Consider the following 22193-nt stretch of genomic DNA (forward strand, 5'->3'; position numbering starts at 1 on the left):
TAACTTAGTAATATGGTTGTAATAATGCTGTTATGCTGGTCACAGAAATACACTTAAACATCCACAGCCTTGGAAAAACAAACTTGGGCTGGTTTTTCAACACTTCATATTTCAAACATTTCTCATAAAATTTGAATTAATTTAATCTGTCTGGTGATGAAAGAGTTAAACCCGTATTTAACTTTTGACAGCACACTGTCATGATCTGGCCTGTTTGCTCTCCCTTAATTAGTAATTCCTCTCACCTGCCCTCTTCCTTCCCTGCCTCATTATAATTTATTCCTCTCACCTGTTTCCTGTGGTTTATATTCAGTTCAGCCGGAGCATTCAGGGCCAGATCATTTCTTGTCTTTCTGTTAGTCTGTCTGTTTGTTTGTTTTTTGTCATGGTTCATGTCCTGGATCCTAGCTGCCAGTGGAAAGAGGGTTTTAGTGTTTGTCTCGTCTCCTGATCGTCCACTGTTCCTCCCCCGCGGAGTCCTCTGGGTTTTTGGCTCATTATGGGGGGAGGTTCAGTTTTTATCCAAGTAAGCCTGGCTCCAGGAAGGAGACCAGTTTAAAGTCCTGCTTCAAGTTCCGGTTCCTACGTCATGTCTCGGCTACCCTCTTCCACCTAGCCTGCCTGTCTGCACCTGATCCTGTCTGCTCCTGTGCGTGACCACCTGGTCATGCTTTCTGGTCCCAGTCAGACTCTGGACCCTCCTGGAAGCCTGTGGATGCCTGGAAGTCTGGATCCTGCCACCTGTCTCTGTTCCTGCTTGATCTGGATCCTGTCCGTTCTGTCTGTTCCTGCCTGATCTGGATCCCTCACCAGGATCAGCTTCCAGCATAACCTCTGGGACTGCAGCACTGGGGACACTCGTGGTCTGGACTGTTAAACCAGGTAAGTGACCAACCCAGATAATCATACATCAGTTTATCGTGGTCACTTACCTGTGTTTCCTCCCCTAGAGTGTCTGAGATTGGGCGGTGCCCCGCCCCCCCGCCTGCAGTGTCCGTGAGCCACAGCTTTGCTTTTGTTTTTATTTTAATAAACCTTTTGAACTTTCCTACTGACTGTCTCTCCTGAATACTGGGTCCATCTGTCCGCGATTCATGACACACACCCTCTGAACTACTTTATGATTCTCATCAACTTGACAGTGGGATGCCCCAAGCTTTTGGACTATGACACCTTCTCTTTGCTTCTAGAACTTGCTTCTTATGCAGATGATGGACTGTTAGTGTTTTTAAAAGAAATCTTTGTTGGATTTTGGTTTTTCACCTGGCTCTGTCTGTCTTTTAATCATTAAGTTGTTGTCATTGCATGTTCTCCATGCAATGACAACAACGCTATATTTAATCACAAAGTTAGCAAAAACGAAGCTTAAATGATTAAAAATAGAAAATATTATCCCAGCAGAAAGCTTAAGTTGTCATGCTGTAGGCAACCAGAGTGAGTTAATGGCGTATAAATAAATAAATAAAAAAAGTCACATATCGTGACTATGTAACTTTAACAAGTGTGTAAAACATACATATATAGCTTAAGTGTTTATCACCCCTCTGGCCAAACTATATGGTTTTTACACTTGAAAATGATGAACACCTGAATGACCCTTTAAAAGGTCTGAAAACAAGGAAGAAAAACCAACACTTTTTTTTACAGTTAGCTACAAAACCACTTTATTGAAAAAGCAGATTATGTCATCTACAGTTAAATGATACGTCCTGATTTTAATACATTAAATAACTTTAGACTTTTTCATGTTTAGATAAATAAATCTAGTTTCCTTTTTTCTTTTAAATGAATCATCTAGTTTATCAAAAACACAGAGCGATACAAAACCGAAGTGAAGGGTGTTGACATGTGCTTGTTGGAACTAACAGTACAAGTGTTTTCTTTCAAAGTGATTTTGATAGGAAACAAATACAAATAGAAAACTAGCCTCTTTATGAAATACAAACCGAAGTAGTACTTAAAAAAAAAGTAAATTAAGACATCTTTTAAAGGGATACAATCCATTGTATGTAATTGAATGCCGAAGTCTTCAAGTACAGCATACTTTACTTGAACCTTGCGAGGAAGGCGACGTCGAACATGCTGGAAAGTCTCACACACAATTTGCAGTCATTTTCTTCACTATACATTACATTCACATGATGACCCCTCCCTTCGCTCTCTGTTTTAAACACATTCAGTAGTAGATATTTACAACTGAGTGTATCACAGCATCACAGTAAGGGTCAGTGTATGCACACAATGGAACGTTTGACGCATCGGTTTCAGGAGGATGGAGATAAAAGCAAAGTGAGAAGTCGTAATCAGGTTTTTAACAGAGAGAATTGGGGTCATCCTGCTGGTTGCTGCGCTGCCCTGCAAACACAGTGAGGTTCATGGGCCTGCCACTAGAACACATAGAGTCTCTCACTATCACACACAAACACATATGAACAGAAACTGTTTGCTCTTTCATTTTCGTTTTCTGGTTTTAAACCGTTAATATCCGAGGAATGTTTTATAGAGAATCAGTATCAATAAATTTAGAAAATAATATTTCAAAAACTTTTTTTTTTGTAACCTCTGATGTAGTTTCTTCCTCCGGACACACACAACACACACGCATACTGCAACACATAAGTGCCTGTGATCACGATAACAGAAATAACAGAATCAGCAAGGATGGGAGGGGATTCCTTAAAAACACCCGGCTGGGACCAGCAGCTCCGTGATGTCAGGTATCCCCTCTTCCCACGTAACACATCAGCAGACTTCATGCAGAACACAAAGGGACATGCAGGTGCACCTCAAAATATTAGAGCATCATTGAAATGTTTCTTTATATTTTACTAAAAAAATACTTTATGAAAAGCTGAACTTATATATAGACTCATTACACAGAGTGGCAGAATATGTCTGACTATATTTATGGTATTTATAGTCACTACGTATGACCAAAAAAGGAAAAAATGGATATTAATGTCATGTATTAATGTCTGTATGCAGTTACTGCTTCGTAAGAAATAACTGCTGCATTAATGTGGCATGGCAAGGAGGTGACAAGTCTTTGATGATCCTGGATTGCTTATAAAGTACACTTCTTCCTTCCACTCGACTTTCCATTCATATATTTTGATGCACTTCTCTGGGAAACAGTGAGCTCAGTCAAAATCTTATTCTCATATTTTCTGAGAAACCAAATGTAGGTTTTCATTATCTGAAAGCACCCAATCATACAGTTCAAATATTCAAGAATATTTAAGCATATTAGTGGAAAGTTAAGTGGAAGAACAACATATGCTTCCTTCACTCCTCTGCGCCGCTACATGGCAATTACCTCCTTGCTTATTCATTCATGGAAGCATTTAAAGCATGTTTTGTGTAATACATAGACATGCTTCTCATTAGGTGGCTGTCTCAAAATAAAAAAAAAATCTTTAATCATTAAAATAAAATAAATAATAGCTGGTAATATATCCCTTTGTGTATTGAATGTAAATATAGGCTTCACCTTTCAACTAATTTACTGAAATAATTTAACTTTGCTATGAATTTCTAATGAAATGAGATGCACCTGTGAGGACAATAGTGAACCTGCCTAACTTTTATGAAAGCATGCAGTTTGTTTCATCCAACTTTAAGTGGCTTTATTAACATAGATTTAATGAAAGAAGCTGAAATCTAAATGAAAGGAATTCAGAGTAATATGTTTTTTCATTAATATTTTAGACAAAACATTAAATTAGATCCAGTTTCTGAATTTAAATTGTAACAGAGAGGTGCAAAATCCTGCAATGTGTTTAAAATCCTTTTTTTTTTTGGTTCACATCAGCTTAATGTGGATAAATCTGTTTGAAAGTAACACAATGAGCTCTGTGTAAGAACGTCAAGTGGGATGAAACAACAGCATTTTACAATCTGCTCCAGGTGGATCTCTGCCTTTCTGACAGACATGAAGAGACTGTAGGAAAATGAATACGACAGACCGAGAAACTGCAGAGGTTTTAGCTACACCTCCGATTTTCGTCACGCTCACAGATACGCTTACATAAAAAAATACAATCTACATCTAAGACTTTTATGTGGAAAACGTCTGCGAAATATATATTCATATATAAAAAGACGACCTATGTGCAGCTAAAGTTTTCTTTCTCTCCATAATATAAACATTAACCATTAATTAAGACAATGCTTGTGAATCTCTGGAGGTGTCCTGTTGGACATCTATGTGGAATGTCAGTCGGGTTCTCTGGGCTTGCGGTGCTACGTCGAGGCGTTGCAGAGTAGTTGTTCTCACAGCCGTTCGTTTGTCCTCACAGCCCTGTGTCATGGTGCCGGGTGTCCTTTGCATAGCCTTTTTTCAGGGCTCTCTTTCAGTGTTAGCAGCTGCACAGAGAGAAAATCGTTCTGAAGGCACCAACCACCCGGTTCAGCCAACACCGGTATGCAATGTCTCCTTTCCTCACTGCAGCGTTCTCAGCCGCGACAGCTCTGCTGTGGAGCTCTTCAGTCAGAATACAGGAAGTCCAGGAACTCTTACCTTAAAAAGGTCAAATAAAGGTGTGAGGTCGCTTGGGCCTTTGGGGTTAACCTGCTTTCAGGTTATGCGCCCTAATTCTAAGATGGAGGAGAGGAACGTGAATGGTATTCCTTTCTGTATTTGGGGTTTACCGCAGCGTTCCAGATTTTCCTTACAATGGCTTTCCCACAAACGGAGGCCGGAGTGGGAGTCCGCACCTTTCCACCCCACTTCTCGTATCCTGGATTATCAAGGAGGACAAGCTAGGTCCCCTTCTTACAGTTCAGTCACATGAAGGGGGTAGCTCGGTGGCGGGTGGGCAGGCAGCTTCGACTGGAGTCGTTGGATGTGGCAGCTGTGGCAGAGAAGGTGACCTTCTAGGGGATAACAGCGGTGACCCTCCTCATCGTTCAGCTGGAGACCACAATCCTAATGGAAAACACGAACATCCAACAAAGATGGTGAATAAACACATTTGGAATGAGCTTCCCTGTTTCTACCTGATAGAACTGTTCCACATTCCACCGACACAATAGCTGCTTTTCTATTCTCTATAACGCTCCTGTTTGACAATTTAAGACTACTTAAAAAAATATAAAGGAATCCCTCTTTGAACTTTTGTATCTGGAAAACATTTTAGTTAGAGTTACCGCTTGACTTTTTTTTTTCATATCTCTCAGTATATTTTAAGGCACACGGAGAGAGGGAGAGAACACTTTTTTGTCTTTGCTATCAGGAAATCCTGACAGTCTGGATAAGTCACAGAAAATGACACTAAATGCACTTTTTTTTAATGAAGATTTGGGTCTTAAAGTTCTGTGGTCTGAGCTTATGAACAGCCTGTTAGAATTTAATGTTTTTTCACAAGAAGCTGTTCAATAAACTTTCTCTTTTTTTTTCTTTTATTGCCTCAATCCCAAGTTTTTTTTCCTATTTGCATATAGGAGTTCTACTTAGAACATTTTTAAGATCCAACAGTGCACGATGGGAATTATTGCCAATTATCAACTGGTCTTAAATCTTTGATGAGGGTAGGTAAGTATTTAATCATTTTTAACATAAAAAACCACAAACATTTTTGCCAATTTTTCTTCACAGAAAATCTTGAATAATGAGTTTCTGTTCACATATTAGTCTTTGACTGGGCCATTTTATCACAGAAAAAGCTTTGATTCACACTATTGCAGCTCTGGCTGCCGGTTAAATGTCACTGATCTGTGAAAAACTTCACCTTATTCTGAATTCTTCTAAATTTACTATTATGTTTCTTTCTGTTAGGTCAGATCAGCTTTATTACTGCAGAGGAAAAGCATCCCCAAAGAAAGATGTTTTAATCACAAATACTATTTGTGTGAGCATGCTGAAAAAGTTTAGGTGTGGTTTCATCTGAGCTTAGCACCTTAACCAACGGAGTTGCTGCATATTCTAGACAGAAACCTGTGGATTTTTTTCAAGAATAGAAAAACCAAAGAGACAAACTGTAGGACTAAAAATGATCCCGCCACGTGGGCAAATAAACCTGCAGGTCCAAACCGCCTGTTTTGGTACATTTGTAGCTGTCTCATGCTCTTTCTATTTTTAAATCATAGTTCCACGTCTCCCTGGGTTTCTCCCTGTGATTGCAGCATTTCTACTTTGCAGTACTTTTTTTGTTTTGTATTTATGTATTATGCAGTGTGTTTGCACCCCTGGGCCGTGCACTGATGCCTTCACAGAACAGCTGGATTTATACTGAGGTAAATTTAAAGCAAATGTAGAAAAACCCTCTATTAATGCTGAAGGTAATTGTTTACACTTGTTTTTTTTTAAGGGTATTAAAATAGAAGCAGGTGAAAACAAAATGTAACATGCTTTTCAAATCTTAGCAAAATGAAGGAAAAACGTGAAAACATTTGAAATAGTTACAAAGTAATTTTTGCACAGCGCTGGGATGGGAGAGTGCAATGTAACATCTTCCTGTGGTAGATTTTCTGATGACTAATATATCAGCATCGTCCAGAATTGTTGGACATTTTGAAACATAGGCTGATGTTAACAAATGTTTATTTCCATCCTGCTTCTACTCATATTCCAGGAGCTTTAAATGATATTCACTTATCCTGTGACTCTGCTATACAGTTTTAGTTTTGCTTAATCTAACGGCTGCTATCAATCAATCAATTCTGACACGGTTGACCATCATTATCTAATAACATGCCTGATTAAATTAATAGGGATCCAGCAAACCAACATATTCTCATTATGAGTGCGTATGAAATCGTACGAAAAGTTATGCACACTATTTGGTACGTTTTGGACGTTTTTCCTCAAAAAACCACATCAGTGCGCATGCGCTGGCAGACAGAAAAAAAAAGCAGATCCGCGGACGGACGTAAAAATGGGAAAAACAGTGCAATAATCAATTATTCATGTCTCTAACTACGTTGCTTGCTGTTTTATATCTTAGGGTTAGGGCTAATTGTTATTTATATTCTATATTCGTGAATGGTGTTTCAGATGCGCATGCGCTTACGACGAAAAAAACGTCCAAAACATACGAAATTACGGTGCATAACTTTTCGTACGATTTCATACGCACTCATAATGAGAATAGGTTGAGCAAACTGCTCTTTATTGGTTCAGGTCATATCTGACCCATCGATCGTTCTGTGTTAAAATTGTCAACGCTGAATCATCTAGTGCTTCTCTGTCCTATGGGATCCCACAAGGATCAATTTTAGGGCCCCTGCTCTTTTTATTTGCTGCCACTCGGTTCAATACTGACAAGACATGGTATTGATTTCCATTTTTATGCTGATGGCTGCCAAATGTATTTACCACTTAAGCAGGGAGATGGTTTTTCAGTGATGTCTTTATTGAACTGTTTAGATGACAGTAAAGCCTGGCTGGCCCTGAAGTTTAAATTTTATTGAGAAGAAAACTGAGGTTATAGTGTTTGGATCTAATAGCCCTTATGATTCCACTGCTATAGAACTAGGACACCTGACACCATATTTTAAACCGACCGTCATGAACTTGGGTTTTAAGGTGAGCAGTGATTTTAAATTGGGAAAGCAAATTGGAGCAGTTGTCAGATCTTGCTTTTATCAGTTAAAGGAATAGTACACCCAAAACATGATTAGCCTTCATTTTCTACTCACCCCCATGCTGAACAACACTCTGGAGTACTTTTTTGATATCTCAAATGCATCTGGAGATCTGGGAGGCTTCTTGCTGTGTGCTGACATTCAAATAATGGAGGTCTATGGCGCCCGAGGCAGAAAGGTCCATAAAAGTCCACAAAAAACGTGTCAATATTCCTCCATACTGCTCGTCCAATGTATTCCAAGTGCCCTGAGTGGGTAGCATCCAGAATTTACTCAAAACGAAGTCATTTAGAATGTTTTTAGAGCATAAACAGTAGTGTATAGGATTTCCTGAAAGCGCACGCCTGCACGTTCACGACGCTACGGAAACCGGCAGACCAAACCAGATGAAAGTGCGCATTCAGCGTCTGCTCTGCCGATAATGCAAGCGTAGAAGAAGAAATGTGCTGTTTACCTGTGCAAAGAAAGAAACAACGAAAGAAAAATGTCTGAGGACTTCAGTGTTGAGGAAGAGCATGAGTTCTTTGCCGAGCTGAATGCGTACTTTCATCTGGTTTGGTCTGCCGCGGTTTCCGTAGCGTCGTGAGCTCGCAGGCGCGCGCTTTCATGAAATCCTATACACTACTGTTTATGCTCTAAAAACATTCTAAATGACTTTGTTTCGAGTAAATTCTGGATGCTACCCACTCAGGACACTTGGAATACATTGGACGACAAGTATGGAGGAATATTGACACGTTTTTTGTGGACTTTTATGGACCTTTCTGCCTCGGGCGCCATAGACCTCCATTATTTGAATGTCAGCAGACAGCAAGAAGCCTCCCAGATCTCCAGATGCATTTGAGATATCAAAAAAGTACTCCAGAGTGTTGTTCAGCATGGGGGTGAGTAGAAAATGAAGGCTAATCATGTTTTGGGTGTACTATTCCTTTAAGACAATTGGCATAACTAAAACCTTTTCTTTCATGGCTGCCCTTTAAAACAAATATCCATGCTTTTATTTCATCTTGATTGGATTATTGTAACGGACTCTATGTTGGTGTGTGTCAGTCTTTGCTGTCTCAAATAAAGATGATGATGAAGTCATCATGTGGTCTGAGATGGGAAATGTGACAGTGATTGTGGTGTTGGCTGTAATTGCAGTATTACTTTGGCTATTGATATCTACCCAGATTTTCTTATTAGTGCGTCCCTATGATTCATGCTGGAGCTCATTTCTCTGTGAGTTTACAGCGCTAACAGGATTCAAGCGGAGAGGGAAAAAAAAGCTCGTAAATACAAAGTGAATGAGGTTAGAACCCCTTGGCTGCATATTTTCATCATTTTCATGAATGAATGCAAAAGCCCAGAACCTGCTGAGCAGCCAGGATTACTCTTTAAACCCCCCCCGCTGAGAGATCACTGAACAAGCTGCAGGAATAATAGAAACCCGTGACTCTGGACAGAACAAAAAGAGCAGAATGCATTAACTGTAAGCATGTTTTAAATTTTAATGTGTAATCATACTTTATACTGTGTCCAATGTAAATCAAGGCTTGTGGTCATTTTCACAATATCTAATGAATTTACAGAGTCCTGAATGATTAAGCTGCAGACTTCAACCTCTTCCTGCAGGACTTGGTTCAATGATTGTCTTCCGCTTAAAATATAATCCATCTGTTGTTACATTAGCAAGCCTTAACCCACTGCGTCTGCTGACAGTGATAGTAAAAAACTTATTTCAATAGGAAATTGAAAAAATAAAATAAAATAAAAATAACAGCAAGCTGGCTCGATTTGATTATTTCCCTCCAATTATTTTTGTCATTGTTGAATAACAAAGTTGGTGCCTATGAAGATGGAAGATGACTGAGGTTTCACAAGAACGGCTGGAATGATGATCAGCTTGGAGTAGTGTCTATAACTGTGAATTATTCTCACGGGCTGCAAAAATCTAGTCCTTATTGACAGTTTGCAGTCCTCAGACAGGCTGACAATGTTGACTTAGTGGATGTGTGAGTGCATTTGCTCTTTGTTTGTTTTTTATTCATTCCAGCAGCCAGAAGAGCTGAATCATACCCAGTCATACTAGAGATCATCCAGTCTGGTCTTGCTACTCGTGTGTGTGAATGAGGACTTTGTCTCACCTCACAGTGGTAACACTCCACATGGTAGTCCTTGTCCATAGACACGACCCGGATGGTTTCCTCAGAGCCCTGCCAGAACAGAGTCATAGTCAGGGTTTCTCCTTTGTTGGAGCAGCTGTTTTATTAAAGTAATGAAGCAACTTTCCAAAAAAAGAAACCCCTCACTATCTTTAAACCAACGTAAAAGTAAAACAGCTCCTCTCTGCTGACACACAACAGTTAATAAACCGTCTGGTGACAAAGTCTGAAGGATATCAGCTCAATCGGATATAAAAACTTAAATATTCGTAAATAATAGTAAAATTCCTAAAACATTAAAGCAGATAAGACACTCAAAGTTAATCAGAAAGAGGCTCAAAATAAACTCAAAGGCAGATAAGAGATAATATATTCCGAAAGTTTCATTTTTTGTGATTTTTTATGTGGTTCATTTGGGCTTTAAGAGAAAGAGAGAGATTACTCTTCTGCCTTCTCTAGAACTTTTTCAAATGTTCACTTCTAAATTATGAACTCTGCTGTAAAACATTGATAAAACCAACAGCATCTGCTGCTGACAAGGAATGCCTTGAATGCTTTAGCCTGAGCTCTTCTTTCAAATTTAACTTCTAAGTCAGTTCAAAGAGGAACATAAATTGGCCACAAAATTCTGATCAGTGCGTCTAATTTTCTTATATAAGATGGATAGAGTTGTAGCGACAAAACTACTACTAGCAGTTATCTGTTATTGTTTACTCATTTCTATCCAGCAACTTTTCAGTATTTGGTGGAATCTGACCAAAGAATATTGTTAGGTTTATTTAATGATGATTATAAAATGAATGTGTGTTTATGAAACATTTGTGCGAGGGGATGTTCCACTCCTGTGTCATGATTCAGTCAGGAGTCCATCCTGCCTTGTCATTCTGATGGAGCATTCTGTCTTCTGCAGAAATTCTATCCATAATTGTGTATTTCAGTTCTTCCTTTTTCAAAAAACCTACATTTTATGAACCCGACAAATATAATCATGCACCATTCAGATTCTCCATTAAACTTTAAAACCTCCAGATAAATGCCTGCAAAGAATATATTGTGCTTTATTTAATGCAATATTCTAAGACTTTCCAAACATTATTTCCTGTATATTCTGTTAAACATTAGTTTTAAATTAATTTATCTGTTCCAGAACTGCTCCAGCTCTTACTGCTCTTCATTCACATCATTAAAAATACAAACATCAACCTCTGAATAAGCTGTAATTGCTAAATCCATTTGTCTTGGTGACTAAAATGCCAACATGGTTATTTCTGCACAGCTAAAATAATCAGATTTGTTTTCTTTTAATTTCCTGGATGGGCTTAACAACCTGTCTCTCACTTTCTTCATTTTAAGCACATGTCATCACTCTGAAACCCTCCAAACAAACCTGTAAGCATTTTCCCAACCGAAAATCTCTGAAGCAAAGTATAACTGTACTACGTGACCTGAATACAGTTCATATATTCATCAAACTTGATGCAGTGCTCTTTAAATTGGCCATTCTGGCTCTGAGCTTTAGGCTGACTGAACTCTTTTCAAAGCCACTCCTGCTGTATACAACTCATGAAATGTGGACATTGCTTCAGTTAATTGGCTCTAATTGTAATAATCTGTACAGAAAATACATTAAACCGCCGAATCTTTGTTGCAGCAGCAAACTTTGACCCCCAAAACTAAAGGCAAAGGAAATCTTCAGCTAAGAAAATCTAACTGTAGGGTTGTTTGGTTTCTCTGAGGACTGCATCCATGCTTAGTGTTCCTCCATGCCTTTCCAGGGTGTACCCTGCCTCTCGCCCAATGACCGCTACAGATAAACACCAGATCCCTTACAACCATGGATGGAAGAGTAGGAGTAGCAAACGGATCCTTTTCCTTACAAAAGACAGAGTTGACTTTACCATTCAGGTTAATTGTTTACATTTTTTCATTTAGTAACTAATGGCTCCAAGACGATTATTTCCAGCAGTGTTTCCTTAAAAATGGGAAACACAAGAGAGCAGGCCACTCACGCAAAGCAGAAACATGTTGCTCTTCACTACAAAGGAAAGTGCTACAAGCAAACATCTGCTCTGATAAACAAACCTAAATATACAGGAAGAGTTATTACTCATCATTCTACGATCAACGTTCGTACTATATAGCAAAACCATTTTGAAAAGCAAAGTTTTTCTGCAATCATTGAAATGTTTAACTCTCTTTTTTTATCAAAGGTGAATAGAAATCCTTGAAGTATAACTAGCAAAGAGAAGCACCATGTTTTCTATAACACATTATTGTTTTTTTCTCCTGTCTTTAACAGCGAGTGTTAATTAGCAAGGCTCACAGTGAAAAAAAATAAAATAAAATTTGATGTTTTTAACTTAACAGACTATGGAAGAGGATTAGGGCCACTGAAAAAAAAAGTAAACTGATTTTAAAATTTTATTTCAGTTTAACATGGGGAAAAAGTCAGAATTCTGAGATTAAAGTCAGAATTCTGACTTTTTTCTCAGAATTCTGACTTTATTCTCAGAATTCTGACTTTTTTCTCAGAATTCTGACTTTTTTCTCAGAATTCTGACTTTTTTCCCATACTATACTGAAATAAAATAAAAAAAATCAGTTAACTTTTTTTTTTTTTTTTCAGTGGCCCTAATCCTCTTCCGTAACAGACTCCCCAGAACTGATTAAAAAAATAAAATTAAGATGACTGTTTTTGTATCTTTACCTGGGCTGGAAGGATGGGCTGGTTGCATGAAGCACACTTTGGAGCAAAAACCCTGGATTGGAGGAGACCAGAGGAGAAAACATGAGCCTCATTAATATCTGTGTGTTCCTCTATTAGTCCATTACTACTCCTAACCAGCACAAAATGGACTCCCAACACCAGTGGCGGTTATAGATCTTAAAGGGTGGGGCAGTGTGGTTTCACGGGGGCACAGAAAAGCATGAAATAAAAATCAGGGCAACAGTTTAACATTTAAAATACATTGACAGAGCTGCAGAACTAAAGATCTGCTTGTGGTTCTGCAATGAATGAAGTGAAATTTGTACATGATTGAGTTTAAATAAAATTGCAATGTTTTCTCAATAAAATTTTTTTATTTTTTTTTTACTCTGAATATAATATCAAAAAGCTGAAATAATGTGTTGCTAAATAAATAAATATCTACTTGAAGATGGTTTTAATATTTTTTTCTGGAGTATTAGGTCAATGTAAAACAATAGTTCAGGATTATTACATATTTTAACTTTTCTTTAATGAAAATTACCAATTTTAATCAAATAAAAATGAGCTGTAAAAAATTAGTGTATTTTTTTATTTGGTTCAAAAAAGATGTAAAATAGAGATTCTGTCTTAATGCAAGTAAAGGTTTCGACTTAATTTTAAAACCAACAGAACTTTGAAAAAGAAAATGACATGGATACAAGTGGGATCTATCAGAAACTTTGTCTGCCTTAGTATATCATCATTATAATCTCTTTTAACATAATGTCTTCAGTACAGGGGGCATAACAGGGGCCAGGACCAGTTCTACAGGGGCACTGGCCCTTGTTGGCCCCCGTCTAGAACCTCCCATTCCCCACACATCACCTTCTTGGCGTTATCAACCCTTCCTAACTGCAGCAGACGGTGGTATTTTCCTTACGTGTGGTAGTCTTTGACACAGTAGATGTTGTTTTCCACATCTACAGTGAAAGGCACTCCGTCTAAGCCCTCTTTGCACACGACGCAGCGGAAGCAGCCCGGATGGTAGGACTTGCCGAGCGCCTGGAGGATCTGAGCGGCCACACAGAGAAAAAGAAACAGTCAGACTCAGTAGGTTATTATCCCTTCCCACAATTCAATATTTTGTAGAAACACTTTTTGCTGCTAATTGCAGCAGAATAATGCATTTTATGATTTATCTTATTACCAGTTTCCTTCATTTTTAAGTTCTTTAAAACTCTCTACAACTTCATCCCTGACCAACCCGCCAACAGCTGTATTAACACTCTGCACTGACTTAGCCAGTAATATGCAGTGAAATGTATTAAAGGTAGGAGACTATGATAGATGCTACTCTTTTTAAATTTTTCTATCTTTTTTTTTCTGTTGGTCTGTTTCACAAAATCCTAATAGATCCACTGAAGTTTGTTGTTGGAAACGGCAAAAACGTGCAAATGGGTGTTAAGGGGTGAATGCTTTTTTCAAGGCACTGTCTATTTAAATATCTTCTCAAATGAAGAGAAAAGGTTCCTACCATCTCCATGATGAGGTGACCACACACAAAGCACTTCTCAGCCGTCTGCTGGAAGCCGGAGTACTGTGGGGAAAGATGAAGAGCAGTATTTACTTCCTTCAGCTCAAATAGATGGGTGGGTTTTTTAACTGCATCAGCAAAAATATCTCCTAACCACCTATAGGGGGAGCTCCTGCGCTCTTTCATGAACAGGTTGTGTTTCTAAGCCATCATCTGTTACAGGAAGGGGTTCTGCTGTTACCATGTTGGTACTTTTTCACTTCCAGGGAATCAAATTGAATGGATTAAGTGTCATTTAGGGTTATTGTTATTAAAACACCCTACATCAGTCTGCTAGTTCCTTCCAGAGCTCCGTTAGATATTAAAAGTGACCATCTGCAGCACACAGATCCCCCCCCAGCACCCCGAGGTCATGACCTGATGACACTGAGGGCTTGACAGAGGAGACACAGCTACCAGGTGGAGGTGGGAGGTGGTGACGCTTCTCCAAATCAACCATCTGCCACCGACCAACCAATCCCCCGCAGCCTACAACCCCCCCCCCAGGGAAGCGTGGTCAAGTCTCAGCCACAGGAGGGAGACGGAAGGCGATTAGTCTCCATCCCGTCTACTGGCCTGCAGCACCAGCCGGGTGGTGATGGTGTGCTGCAAAACAGGAATTTCAGTGTTTCCTAACATATCAGCGGGTTAATCTTTAAGCGGAAGCTGTCCAGAAACAGGAAGTGTAGTCAGCAACATGTGTTATGTGTTCAACGAGATCAGGAGGCTGTTTTTGGGAACCGTCGGGTGCATCTTCCTCTGTGGGCTGAATTCCCCTGCTTTACTTTAGAAGTAGAAGAAGTAAAAGAAATTCAATTTTTTTTGTTTTCACTCCAAACTTTTAAACAAACGTGAGTCCAGGCACCATGACTGCGGTCGCTGTGTCTGCCCTGCTAATCTGAAGCAGATGGAGACCGGCGGTTGTCCAACAACCCCTCTGAGCTGTCTGTGGTGAGAATGAGCTCCTGGGGGAAACTAGGTGAATTTGGTCTAAATTGGGGGGGGTTGGTGCTGGAATTTCCAGGTCCAAATTTGCACCTTGTGTTACTCCCCACCATGAGGTTAAATTCCCAAATGTGAACGAGGACCAACTCACCAAGAAGTCTTCCTCACAGTACACCTTTCCATTGACGTTGTAGAAGGCCTTCCCTCGCAGCCTCCTCCCTGGAAGAAACCACAAATGTATTAGGAAAGAAAATTACATTACAGTCATTGAGGAGTTTATCCGTCCCCAACAGCTCGTGGACATTTTTTACCATAAAATGAGAATGTTAAGTAGCTCCTTGATCCAGCTGTTTCGGACCAGAGACTCATCTAACATTTGCTGAACGTCGACCTTTGAGGTCAGGATTTTGACAATTTGGCCCTAACACAAACATATTTTAGGGATACCACCTTCCAAAGAGCCATATCCAAAAAAACACTTGTAACCCGTTTCATTGCCACATCCCATCCGCACAAGGTACCTCCAAGCTTACAACCTCATCCTTCTGCAGTACACCTACTTATATGGCAGGCTGGACTCTTCCAACACTTTAAAACCAAACATTCAATTTACTAAAATATTTTAAGAGAACTCAATTTTCATCAACTTGTTGTCAACCCTTTATAGGGCAAGTTACCGTTCTTGAGCAATTGAGTCCCCCCATCCCTCAGTAAGGTCTAGAAGCACAAGATCTATATCCAGCCATTCAGAAAAAATACTACTACTTGTTATTTTTGCATTTGACCAATTAGATAAACCCTTGAAATGATGTATCAGCATAACTACTGCAAATTAAGTTGAAAAAAAGTTAACAAGTCAAGAAAAAAAAGTAAAAAGCTAAGCAAAAAAGTTCAAAAGTTAATAATCTAGGTTAAAAAAGTTAAATCGTAAGTACCTATATCAGCATTAATGCAATAGGCTTTCACTCTGTGATTGTTTTCATAAATTTGTTATAAAATTTTGGTTATTTTTTTTTATATGTTAGAGCAAGCGACCACTTCTTGTTATTACACCTCAACTTGAATGTTACAAAAGTAACTCATGGCTTGAAATTTAGATTTTTAAAGTATTTCAATGAATGCCCTATAAAGAGTTGAAACTCATCTAAAATAAGTAGTGTGAGCTATTGGGCAAAATATCCTTAAAAAATATATTTAATTCCATGCAAAAAAAGTTAAATGTTTGAAAGAGGTGGTAACCTGCTCAGATCAACAATAGTCAGGTTGATGTTGCTATCAGATCTGTTCAATGGTGGGTAACAGTTTAATCTGACCTGCTGCTTTATAAGTTATATTGATTGTGAGTTTTGGCAGTTTAATCATACTTTCTATGTATGATCTCACGTTGATTTTGCACAGTTTCTATCTTAGTCGGTTAAATAACCTGCTGCTGTCATTTTGCACATCTCTGATGTTGCTGCTATTTTTAAATATCCATTACTGTAAAAATGTCCATAGCTGCATATTGGTTATTTCCCAGGTGCACTTTTATATTGTTAAAACACTTTATAGTACAGTATTTTATTATTCATCTTTTAACTCTTCATTATTATGTTCTTCTTATATATTTTTCTAAGGTCAACATTGGTGACCATTTTTTCTATAATCTTTTTCTCTGCTGTGAACACCAGAATTTCCCCATTGGGAGACAATAAATGGATTTGCTATTCTATTCTATTCTATTCTATTCTATTCTATTCTATTCTATTCTATTCTATTCTTTAAAGCTGGGCTTAACAAGCGTGCACTGGACTCAATCAACCAACCACAGATGTTTTTAGTGAAAGTAACACAAAAGTTTTATAAGCATAACTTAAAAGTTCTTTTGTAATCTTTTTAGAGTAATCTGGAAATGGAAATGGATCAACTTTAAGTAAAGTTGGTTTATTCGAAAGTAAAAATAACTTAAAACACAAAAATACATATTTTCAAAGTACTTCCCAACACATTAAAGTTGACTCCCTTTTCTGAGGTAATCCCCATCCACATACATTGATTCCATTCTTACTCAGCTTTACAGGGAAACAGTTGAAGAATATTAACTGATTGAATTTAGGCGATTTAAAATCATTTGTGTTGATGGCCGGTAAACAGGTTCAAAAGTTTGGTGGCTTGAGTTTTTTTCTTGATAAAAGAGGAGGGATTGATGCAGAGTCACACCCTAATTGATTTTAACTGAACGGAGTGACGTAGCTGTATATTTTCTTTATACAACTTAGAGCTACTTGTCTTACAAAAAGTTTTCACATTAAACCTTCAGTAAATCTGTGCAATATATTGTAAATCGAACTGTAGAAATGACCAAATCCTTCTCAGCTGCAGATAAACAATGAGATGGTTACAGCCTTACCACACACACATATATATATATATTATTTTTTTCATCCACTGTTATCTTTATACAGCAATCTCAGGTAAACAGGGAACCATATTATGTTTAAATCTAAATCAGTTATGGTTCAGAAACAGTACCAGCAGACACGGCGTCCTATTCTATCACTGTTTAATGCCTGAAAAAGCTGACAGTAAAACAAAAGTTTAGTTCCCCTTTGCTTTATGTCCCTGCTAGTTTAGAGCAGCTATAGTTATTATGTTTGTTTGCAGTTTATCAGACTTCACTGCATGTGTCTGTGTGAATGACCCTGCAGCAGCAGGATCAGGGCAGAGCAGATGGTTTAGAGGGGAAATCTGTGATTTTAAGTGTTTATTTACTTAATGCTACCATGAGCTTCATCAACATTTAAACAAATCAATACAACATACACTTTATTTACCCAAACGTCCTGCTTTGTCGTTTTCCTGCTAATGTTATTAAATGCTAGATATCCCAGCAATGATGGATGTGACAAAGGAGACATTCCTGTAAAACCTTTGAGTCATATTTCAACTTCACTGCTAAAATGCGTTTTTTTTAAGCTGCCATTTCCGATCCGAATGCTAGCTTTTGGCATCACGGCTTTGGTGTTTAAAAAAACATGCAAGTAGCGGCTCATTGCGGCTGGGTTTCTACTAGTGTGAAGACTGAATTCCTGTGGCCGGGCTTTCATTCACCAGAATCCAAGTGTGAACCCAGTCTTAAAAAAAAAAAAAAAAAAAAAAGTACTGCTAGCTGGCTTTTGCAGCCCCCCGCCATGCATCTCACACAACTAGTCTATTGAAATTCATGTACCAGCGACCGTGTTTCTCTGGCAGCACGATAACTTCACCCAGAAGCCTGGCAGACGAAACCCATGGATCCCATAAATCTGCTGGATTAGTCAGATTTAATTGTATTCAAAAGTCACCACTGGTTTTATTGGTCTTCCACTATGGACACCCCCTCTGCGTTCACAGCCACCCACTCCCATCTTTCTTGGTTTTTAATAATGAAATAATGAAATCTGCTAACAGAAACTTGAGGAGGGATGATGTTCGCTCAATTTGTGGGAGTTGTTAGATCACCTTTCCTTTTTTTGTTTGTTTCAGAGCCTTTTTTTGGGAGCAGAAAGTCTGGCGGGACAGCGTCCTGAAAAGTGAGAGAGTGGCTGTGCTCTGCTCACCACTTTCTCAGAGGTCTGGTCTGTGGCCTCTGCGCTCCAGTTTGGGCTCTAGAAGGTGAACACAAAGGCCCCAGTTCTGATGACTGTGTGGAGCGCTGCTAGGGGAGCGGGACGACTGAGCAAACGGGGACATTCTTTCTGTCTGAGGTCACTAGCTGGTCCCATTCAGCCCCCCCACCCCTGCACCTCTCCAGCACCCGCTTCCCTAACTGAGAATAACGGAGAAAGAAGAGGGGGTGGAGGGCTCCGTGCCTTCTTCTCCCCCCATCCCTGTGGCCTTTTGTCAGCAGACAGCGCTACAGAGAGGCTGAACATCCTCAGTGTTTCAGGGGGATACTAAAACTATCAGCTCCGTTAAGAATTTACAATCTTCTAGGAGCTCGATTTAAGAACTAAGCCCTTCTTAGTACTTAATGCAATTGGTTTAAATCCGGGATCAGACATTTCTTGATCAAAACAGAAATACTGCTAGAGTTCAACATTGACTCTTACTTTTTGTCTTCTTATTAGAAGCAGTTTCTCTAAATTTAAACCTAGAATATATAAAATATGCATGACGGACGTTAATTGATGCATCAAAAATGACAAAAAATTAATAACCAATGAAACAATTACGACTGATGGAGATCACACATCTAGCCAAAAAAAAAGTCTCTTACTATTTCCTACCTCTGTTATGAACTCCTTTACAAACCACTACACCATAACATGTACTTTTCACAATGACAAACAACTTAGTGTACTTTGTGATTAAGTATTTTTGTGAGTAAACGTGATGCACAATCATAAAATTTTACAAAACTCCCCCCAAGTTGTTCTTACGTTAACATGTCGGTTATTAATGGCGATGTTGCTTCCAGCCATGTTTACGTGCATGAAAGGCATGACTGTGTGGTGCCCGGAGAGCAGCGTGGAGCTAAGGGTCTTGCTCAGGGACCCAGAGTGGAGGCTTTGGGGATCGAACCAGGTACTTGAACCCTTTTCAGAGCACAAGCGCACTGCTAGGGGAACACCGAGGCCATCACCTCCCCCATTCATTAACTATATGACAGAAAAGACCTTAAACTTTCAGGTAGTCAAAGCTGTTTCCCTTAGCCTCTTTCACAGGCTGCATTCTCCAAGGTATCGTCTACCTGGACTTGATCCTTGGAGGTCCTTGAAAATAAGGAGGCCGGAAGAGTTTTTGCTACAGATTCAAACAGGTCCAGCCTTCTATGGCTTTCAACGCCCGTATGCTCTGTAGCCTGATAACTGTTACAGTTGACACACAAAGCAGGCAAAGACTGGATGCCGAACTTCTCACTACTGTTCTGGGTGCTAAAAACATTTCTGAGGAGCTTCAGCAGCCGTACCACTATTGCAGATATCAGATTTATAGTCCCCACACAGCAGAGATGTTGGAATTTGTGCTTAAATGTCAGTCAAACCCATTTACACAGGGAGAGATAAAACCTTTCGATAAAAATCACCACATATTTGACTCAATAACCATTTAAAACAACTATTTTCATTTATTTCAGACATAACCATTCACACACTTTTTTATTATATATTAAACGTATATTAAACTGCACTTCCAATATTCACCACTGTTAGGCACCATTTACTTTCTTCCTCTGAGCGCGGAGCAGCCGGCTTGCTTGGACTCGCAATGAATTGTGGGATACCCAAGGCTATGTGGGATACACCTGACCTGTCCTTCAAAACTGGCAAAATGTAGGCTGCATTTGCTGGCTGCATAACGAGGAGTCTTCCAATCCGAACAGGCCTCAGCGCGGCGCTGTGATGTAATCAGCAGACGAATCTGGCCTTCGAAGAACGCAGCCTCTGGATTCGGACTCAGTAAAGAAGTGGTGAAGGGTTTGGTACAAAAACAATGACCACAGATAGCTGAATGGCTCAACTGACAGACTGACGGATGGATTAAACAGGTTTGATTTAAATAAAAAGCAAACATGTCTCCATTCTTTTTCAGGGTAAATCTAGACCTCGAAAACACTTAGATCCTATCCTAGACCTTTCCAGACTCCGTAAGAATCTTGTTAGTTTCGGGTGAAAGTCCAAAACCCCAGATCATCGCCCAAAGTCAGTTTTTGTCTCTAAAAGTGACATAAAGATATCTGATATTATCGCTTCTCACCATGCATCCACACAATGAGGCCACAGTGTGTTTGTTCAGTCCTCCAGGAGCCCATCATGCGCTCCTCTTAAGGCTGTTTGTATGTAATAGGTGGCCGTTCAGGAAACAGGCCTCATTCTGCTAGCGGACTCATTGTGAATTAGGCTGTTGCCATGGATATCAGCTTTCATATTATAAAAGAGACCTGATGTGTCATGATGGTGGAGGTATTATGTGACTAAAACGTCCCCAGGTGCAGCTTCTAAAGCTGACAATGTCGACTGACAGCCAGTTTATTATCAGGGAGAGACTTTTACCTTTGCTTTTCTGGAGTCAGACTTTTCCTACTTCTTTTTTCTGAATGCAGTTAAATTGACTGAGCTTAATCTATTAAAAATGGGCCCCAGATTTCCCCCTAAATGGGTTTGGTCGGTAACTCCCACAATTTTTTGGTCTATCTGACTCTTCTTTTTATCAATACTATCAATGCTCTGAAGCACTTAATTTCTGAAAGTTTTATTCAATATTTTCACTCAAGTTGCCGTTCTGTTCATGACATGGAAAGGAAAATGTTCCAGGGGTTGCTGCACTAGCTGTACGGTTGTGATATCCACACACCCTTGGTGCCTTTTACAAAAACACAACTATAACCAATTGCTAATGTGCTGCATGACATTGAGAAATGTTGAGATGGAGACAATAACAGTAAAAATGACTACGTATATCAGAGGTACGATGCCTGCTATTTTCTTTCCTTTTCTCGTCTATTGACCAGAATCAGCCGACCGGAAATAAATAAGATACTTTTTGCAACTAAGGCTCTAAAGGTGTGAAATGTTGTTTCACATGTAAGCTGTTTATTCAGAAAGGAAATCTCAAATCTAAAGGAAGGATAATGATTTTCTGGTAAATAAATTACAGATGAAACAATCAAATACAGGGATCAGATATCGGCTCTGATATTGACTTATTAGTTTGATTGGAAATCAGTGATTTGATATCGGAGATCCAATCCAGTGCACCTTACATGGAACTATTATTTCTTTCTTTGTGCTGCTTATTTTTGATTTAATAAAACACATTTAAATCTTTTAAACAATGTTTATGTAAAGGCCAAAGCCTTAACTCAGTAGTAGAATCCAATCAGATATCGGCTGATCCGCTCAGCCCAGGTATCAGTATCAGAAAAAACTGGATAGGTGTATCTCTAAAATACAGACTATGAGGATTCTGACTGTACTGTTGTAGTGATGCTTTTCTCGCTTACATTGCTGATTGCTAATCCAAGATGCTTATGAAAGAATGGCTAGAGAAAAAAAAATGTTTTAATCTCTATTTTTATATCTTCTTTCATTATGATTCCTGAAGAGAAACTGGCTAAAATCCCTATCAGCAGCTTAAACACTTAAAAAAACTATTGAATCAAAGGAGATCTAAAATGGGCCACAAGATTCTAGCCGGAGCATCTGAATTTAAAAAGCTTTTGAGATGTAAGCATACATGAGCTCTAAATAAATACAAACTTTTCACTGGTCAAAACGACATGAGCACTTAGAGAATT

The 22193-nt window shown here is 39.0% G+C and overlaps 1 protein-coding gene across 1 annotated transcript in view; it reads right to left on the bottom strand.

Annotated features, from left to right (window-relative positions):
- Positions 1-3561: 3561 nt before the first annotated feature.
- wtip (Wilms tumor 1 interacting protein) overlaps positions 3562-22193 on the bottom strand; it is a 49858-nt gene continuing 31226 nt past the window's right edge. Inside the window, exons 3-8 of the mRNA XM_015380728.1 lie at positions 15087-15154; positions 13952-14014; positions 13358-13488; positions 12436-12487; positions 9711-9779; positions 3562-4927 (exon numbers count right to left, since the gene is read on the bottom strand). Coding sequence (XP_015236214.1) covers positions 4775-4927; positions 9711-9779; positions 12436-12487; positions 13358-13488; positions 13952-14014; positions 15087-15154 — 536 coding nt within the window. The 3' untranslated portion in view covers positions 3562-4774. The remainder of the gene's footprint in view (positions 4928-9710; positions 9780-12435; positions 12488-13357; positions 13489-13951; positions 14015-15086; positions 15155-22193) is intronic.

This window comes from Cyprinodon variegatus, unplaced genomic scaffold (assembly GCF_000732505.1).
Source record: "Cyprinodon variegatus isolate N-32 unplaced genomic scaffold, C_variegatus-1.0 Scaffold220, whole genome shotgun sequence".
Classification (NCBI taxonomy): domain Eukaryota; kingdom Metazoa; phylum Chordata; class Actinopteri; order Cyprinodontiformes; family Cyprinodontidae; genus Cyprinodon; species Cyprinodon variegatus.